Source organism: Eurytemora carolleeae, unplaced genomic scaffold (genome assembly GCF_000591075.1).
Source record: "Eurytemora carolleeae unplaced genomic scaffold, Eaff_2.0 scaffold73, whole genome shotgun sequence".
Lineage (NCBI taxonomy): Eukaryota > Metazoa > Arthropoda > Copepoda > Calanoida > Temoridae > Eurytemora > Eurytemora carolleeae.
The window spans coordinates 427,831-434,622 of NW_019396049.1; the positions used below are offsets into that span (position 1 = coordinate 427,831).

At 33.5% G+C, this 6,792-nt stretch overlaps 1 protein-coding gene across 1 annotated transcript; it reads right to left on the bottom strand.

Moving 5' to 3' along the window:
• Positions 1-963: 963 nt before the first annotated feature.
• Positions 964-4,988, bottom strand: LOC111704145 (ARF GTPase-activating protein GIT2; the record flags this gene model as incomplete). The annotated part of the gene is given in 6 exon segments (XM_023476288.1): positions 964-1,035; positions 1,354-1,446; positions 1,855-2,074; positions 2,146-3,450; positions 3,525-3,719; positions 4,715-4,988. Coding segments are annotated over 6 exon segments (2,115 nt in total), but the record flags the coding sequence as incomplete, so codon positions are not given.
• Between the last annotated feature and the right edge of the window lie 1,804 nt (positions 4,989-6,792).

A 6,792-nucleotide genomic window follows, 5' to 3' on the forward strand; every position in this document is an offset into this window, starting at 1 on the left:
GGGGGGGGGGGGGCAATTATTTGCATACCAATATTCTGTTTTATCATTTTTTGGCACAAATATTTTTACTACATAACTGGGTTTTGCAAAAAAATTCAATTTTTGCAAATTTGCATTTTTTGGCAGATTCTAAAAGTAGAGAAATGGAGCTTTCCAATGATGTATCGATTTGTCATATTTGGACATCAAACATGAAATTTAGAGGGGTAGGGGGTATCCTGGTTGTCAAGTACCCCAACAGGGATAGGGTTAAGATAGCCCGTAAACTTTTGTTATTTCAGCTACTGATCTAAAAATTAAATTTTTGAAAAGACCTTGAAAAATGGATTTAAAAATTGGGGTCTTTATAGGGTTAATATTGTGCTTAAAACTGAGCTTTTTTTAGGGGGGTGAACAACAACCGCATGGGGGGTGAATCCCCCAAAAGTACACCCCTAGGCTAGACCTCCACTACGCCCCATTGACCACGGATCCGGATCCAAGGGGCAAGATATTAACCAAAACAAAACAAAAAAATTTTGCTATCAAAACACAAATCTGAACTGTTGAAAAAAAAAGAGATTATTAAAATTTTCTTATCTCTGCATGGTTCATTAAGTTTAAGCATAAAAGTATCAAACCGGATCCATTTTTTCCAGTGCGAAACCGCATCAAATTAAATGGATCCTAAGCACAGCAAAAAAATAATGTGAGTCAACTATTTACATTAGACAGATTAGATTCAGATGTTTTCTTAGAAATACTCGTATTACAAACATTATAGACGTTTTATTAATCGTATTTTTTTGGAAATAATGAATATTATATATTTTAGGACATGAAAACAAAAAACTGCAAATTTTTAAAAGGTTGAGTTAAAATTACATTACCAAAACTACGATCTAAGAATTTTTTTTTTATAATGAAGATGGCAGCTGTTTTTTAAATAATGTACTCTTGTACTACTTTATTATATAAACTTACCTCTGGAAAGAGAAGAACCATATCAGTCACAGCGCGCACTATTCTTTCGGAGCACGGGATAAAAGACTCAAACTGAAAATAATAATAAATAAGAACATTAAAAAATTGTGTTTTGTTAGGATAATTTTAGATTTTTTAAAAAAATACATACAACAGTGAAAAAGGAAGACGACATTTGAACAATCTTATGTATATGAAGTCGTTAAAAATCAAATTGTTCTATCTGTAGCTTGAAAATGATCTTAAGTAAAACGGGTCTGTGTAGTGTGTAAACTGTACAGTGTACTCTGTACATGTGTATTGGACTTTTAAAAATCATAATTAAAGTCTTAAAGACGTCTAAATCTATTCCATAGTTTCAGGATCCCAATGTACAAAAATAGTTCCCACCTTTTCGTCCTTGGCACTAATTAGAAGCTCCTGGATACATCTCGTGATAGCCTCTGTTCTCCGAACCACTTCCTCCTGGGAGGGAAGAACATCCTGAAACAAGCAACAACTTGAAACAATCGAATATTGAAAAAAAATTAAGTTTTGTCAAGAAATTTCTCTGTTTATTTAAACTAAGTTTATCAAATCAGATCTTTTTTGTTTTATCAGAAATATCTTTAAAAATTAAGAGAGATGGAAATAGTGAAAAAACTAATATTGGAAATATTCTGATAATTTATCATCATTTTTTTCTCTCTAGAATTTATTATTTTATGCAGAAGCTTTCAATCAGATTTGTTTTAAAACATAAAACCCCTTTCTTAAAATTTCATTAAGTTAAATAAATAAATGTTTCCTAGGGAAGCTTCTAATTAAACAAAATATTCAACTGCTTTTATTTGAAAAGTCTGAAATGTATCTTATTATTATTATTATTATTGTTACTTATTAAATATGAACCTGAAAACCAGTTCCATCTTGATATTGTTGATGCAAGGAGTAAGGAAGACTATGAGGTCCTTCAAAACCTCCGCTAGGATACCGAGGATAGTTCTGCTCTAATGAATCCCTACGGGATGAAGCCAGGTTCCTGGGGCTCCCAGATCCAACATGCATATAGTTAGCTCCGGGTCCAGGTAGAGAGGTTGGACCTGCACTGCTAAACCCTCCTCTCCCATCCCTAGATACATCCAGAATAATATTTTGTAAAACCTTGAAAACGAAAGAGTTGTTATTTTATTTTTTGTTTACCTATACTCATACATAGACTGTGCTCTTGAACCAGGACTCTGTGGGGAGCGGAGTGGGGATGAATGAGAAGCGTGTGGAGAACCAGATCTTCCATCTACATAGGGAACTCCTTCACCTCGGAGCAGCATGTGTGTACTATGCTGAGGAGATTCGTTCATATTTTGTCCATGAGAGGGAGACATACTCACCCGTTGCAGACTTTTGTTATCATTTACTAGTTTCTGTACTGTAGATTGGAGTTTAGCCAATTCAGATCTCATGTCATCATTGCTGGCGATCAGAGCTTGAACTTTCTTTTCTGAACTCTCAAGCTGCTCTTTCAGTACAGCATAATCTGGAGGTGGGGCGGGTTCCCTGTCGGCTGCAGCCAAAGATTTAGATCGTTGAAGGGTTGCACTGATAGAATTTCCTCCCATACTCATCAAACTTTCTCTTTCCTTACTTCCAGCCTTGTACATCGATAAATGTCTCAATTTCTTCTCATCCTTATCGTCAATATTATAATAATCATCATCAGATGCCACGCTATCATACAGGGGTTCGTCGTCGGATAGAGCAGAATCACGCATTTTTCCAGCTCCCAGAGTTCTCGCAAGATTCAACTTTTGTAAGGTTTGGTTGAGCTCCGCACTGGGGGAGTACTTGAATTTAGTGAATCCTCGTGAGGAATCAATCTCATTTTGTCTTCTCTTGATTTCCTTGAGAACGTCTATGGATAAAGCTGCGAACTCTGCGTCCGTAAGACGGGCAAGCTTTTGTCTACCTTGGTTTCTAGTAGCGCTGTAGTCTGGGTTGACCGGTAGGAAAGGAACTACGACACTGTTCTGTGAGTTAGGTTCTAGTTTGTTCCAAAGAGCATCAGTCTCACGTCTATCCACCTCATCATATACATCTATAGCAAGCTCTTCAAATACTTTATTGTTCAAACCAGTCATCTTCTTCCTGGCTACCTTGCTGTTTTCTACAGAAGGTTCAGGGATTATATAATGATTGTTACTGCTGTGCTCTGGTCGTTTACCGGACAGGAAAAAAGAAATTCTGTCTGATAATTCATACTGTGCATTGTTTATTCTAGTCGCTAAACCATGGAACCCTCCGGCCCGTGCATATTCACCAGCACTCTTTCCTTGTAGATCTATAGCGGCGGGATCAGCTCCATATACCAATAGCAGCTCCACCTGGCAAACCTGACCGGCCTTGGCAGCTACAGAGAGAGGAGTTGAATTCTTCTCCGGGTGGAAGTAGTTTGGATCCGCTCCCTGAGATAGCAGGCGAAGGCTCGTCTCAAGGTTAGGAGTTCTTACACTAAAGAAAAAAGTTTAGAAATTTCTCAATTTTTAATGGCGATTTAGTAATTTAAATGAAAATCAATTTTATACCTTGAATGTAACTGCTTGCTAAGGTCTGACTCCGTGATTAGAACATTGTCTTTGGCAGGTTTAAAAACAAATGAGAGTTGTTGATACTTTGATCGGATAAAATCCCCTTTGTTTGGATGGACTGGATCAGAGGGCTGAGGTTTCTTCTTCCCAGCTTTAGAGCTGTTGGGGTTCAGTAAACTATACTCCCATATACTAAACATTAGTTTAGGTTTAGTAAACTATACTCCCATATACTAAACATCAGTTTAGGTTTAGTAAACTATACTCCCATATACTAAAAATAGTTTAGGTTTTGTAAACTATACTCCCATGTACTAAACATTAGTTTAGGTTCAGTAAACAATACTACCATATACTAAACATTAGTTTAGGTTTAGTAAACTATACTCCCATATAGTAAACATTAGTTTAGGTTCAGTAAACTATACTCCCATTTACTAAACATTAGTTTAGGTTCAGTAAATTATACTCCCATATACTAAACATTAATTTAGGTTCAGTAAACTATACTCCCATATACTAAACATTAGTTTAGGTTCAGTAAACTATACTCCCATATACTAAACATTAATTTAGGTTCAGTCAACTTAATTCCAATATAGTAAACATTAGTTAAGGTTTAGTAAACAATACTCCGATATAGTAAACATTAGTTTAGGTTTAGTAAACTATACTCCGATATACTAAACATTAGTTTAGGTTCAGTAAACTATACTCCCATATACTAACATTAGTTTAGGTTCAGTAAACTATACTCCCATATACTAACATTAGTTTAGGTATAGTAAACTATACTCCCATGTACTAAACATTAGTTTAGACTTAGTCAACTATACTCCCTTATAGTAAATATTAGTATATGGGTGTATATATTGTTTATTCTATTGTTTAATAGGATTGGTTTATATATTTGTATATGTTAGCTATAGCTAGCCAAACGGCTGAACCAAATTGGCGGATATTTTTTATAATAAAATGGTAATATTACATTAATATATACACATATTGTAGAAAACATTACGTTTGAACGATTTAATTTTACTCTCATAACATTTTCCCCCTTTCCCAACAAATTATGGGAGAATATTAACAAAAATTAAAAATAAATAAAGATTTCTTAAGCTCGCTGTTTTTAAAAATGATACTTTTAAATTGGTTTTTTATCTTTTTTTGTTTCCTTTATTTACCTGTTTGCTCCACAGCTGTATATTGATTGAACCATGGTTAGCTGCTCCGGTATCCAGGTTCCCTGCTTCAAGCATTTCACATGGGAGATGTGTCTCCCTAGGGACCTGTGCACGGAGCAACAGTCGGAGCAGACTAGGATACCCCGGTTTACTGACGCCCAGGACGGGTTGGAAGCTCCACAGTCTGCGCATACAGATAAGGGATGACGAGATTTTGTTTTAGAAAACATGTTTATCGCGTCAACATTCTGAAATTCAATTGTTTGTTAAAAAAAAGAATAAGGCGTTTGGTAAACGAAATATGACTGAAACTTAAATGACTCGATTAAATATTTTGTTTTTGTGTTGCACTAACAACCTTCTCTTTCAAAAAAACTAAAGTAACAAAACTGACCAAACAATTAATCAAAGTTTGACCTTGTTTTGCTTATATTTCACAGTTAAACAATTGTAACCAAAAAATGCAATCAACTTATTATTCAAACTTTTAGTGACGAGAAAAAAATACAAATTGCGAATATAAGCGAATAAATGTTTAAATACAAACATAAATAGATACAGGAATGTGCGAATGAATAAAATTGCTTTTTGCGAATTACTCTCTATTTTAAAGATGCATGAGATTAATAACAACAATAACAGCCATGTTCTGGCAAGCATTAAGATTATGACTCATTTGACGTATTCAGACTTTTTCTGGAATTATCAGAATGGACAAGGAGCAATTAGAAAAAATATTTTTATTGAACAAATTATTAACTGACTTGACGCCATAATTGAAGATTTATCACAAGACTTATCGCCCTACAGCTCAGAATATCTCGAGGAGTGAAGATTAACTGAATATAGAGATTAGTTGAATATAAAGTTAATTCCATTTTGGAGATTGTTGAAAAAAAATTAAATCAGCCTGACATTAAAGAATATCTTTGAAGTCATGGAGAGCTTTTCCGTTAAATTATGTAATTTTGGAATCAAATCAAATCTGACTGGATAATGATTTAAGAAATTTTGACTTATTTGACTTTTACATATAAATTATTCAGTTGTGGGAGTATCAAAGTGGACTAAAGATATGTTATTGTGGAAATATCAAATTGGATCATAATTAACAATTAACTGAGCAGTCGGAAATAATATTTATCCAGGAAAAGTGCAAATTAACATTAACAAAATAAATTGAAAAACAAATAAGCAAACCTTTTAGTTATTCGTCAAAATATTAAAACAAAAGACAAAAATATATATCTAGCTACATAATTCGTAAATTTAATGCGTACGAAAGTAAGTAAGGCGAATATCATGTTAATATCGTCAATTGTAACAACAGATTTAAATAAAATGTTTGGGGTTGGTCCAATTCCAAACATGGAAGCCGCGTTCAATTTCTTAAAACAAGTTTTCATGCACAGTGGTCCAACTCTCATATTTACAAACATGTATTTTTATTTGATTAAACAAAGAAAAAAAGAATATTTATTGAGAGTTGCAGCAAGAATAATACAGAAATAAATGAATAAAATATTTAAAACTTAAAATAAGGACAACATATTTTAAAATTTCGTTCAGTTAGTTGATTGTTTTACAAAAATTTAAATTAAGATTATTTTGACAGTCAATTTCAAATTCTTCAACTCGAATTTTTTTCTTTTGTATATTATTGTTATTTGAAAATATTTTTTCTTTTTATTTTATGTAAAGAAGCTCAGTGTGTGGATGTTATATTTGTTAAGAATTGATTGCGGCAGTCTCAGCGTGGACCGGGAGCTTCTGAGCACCGACAGAACCTTCCCGAACAATCTAGTGATGTTAAGAGTTGGGAGTTTGTTATGTTTTGTTGTGATCGATACCGTTGTATGAGATATCGTGCAAATTAATTGTAAATCTAAAATGAAATCCATATTTATCAAATATGCATTTTTTCAAAATATTGTAATCCTTGAAATCTATAAGTATTTTCGCACACCTGGTATATATTTAGCAGAATCAAAGTAATCGATCAGATTATTTTCATGGGACATTATAAGTAATTTTGGATCAGCCATCTTTCATATGAACGGTTAGTCTTTGATTGTTTC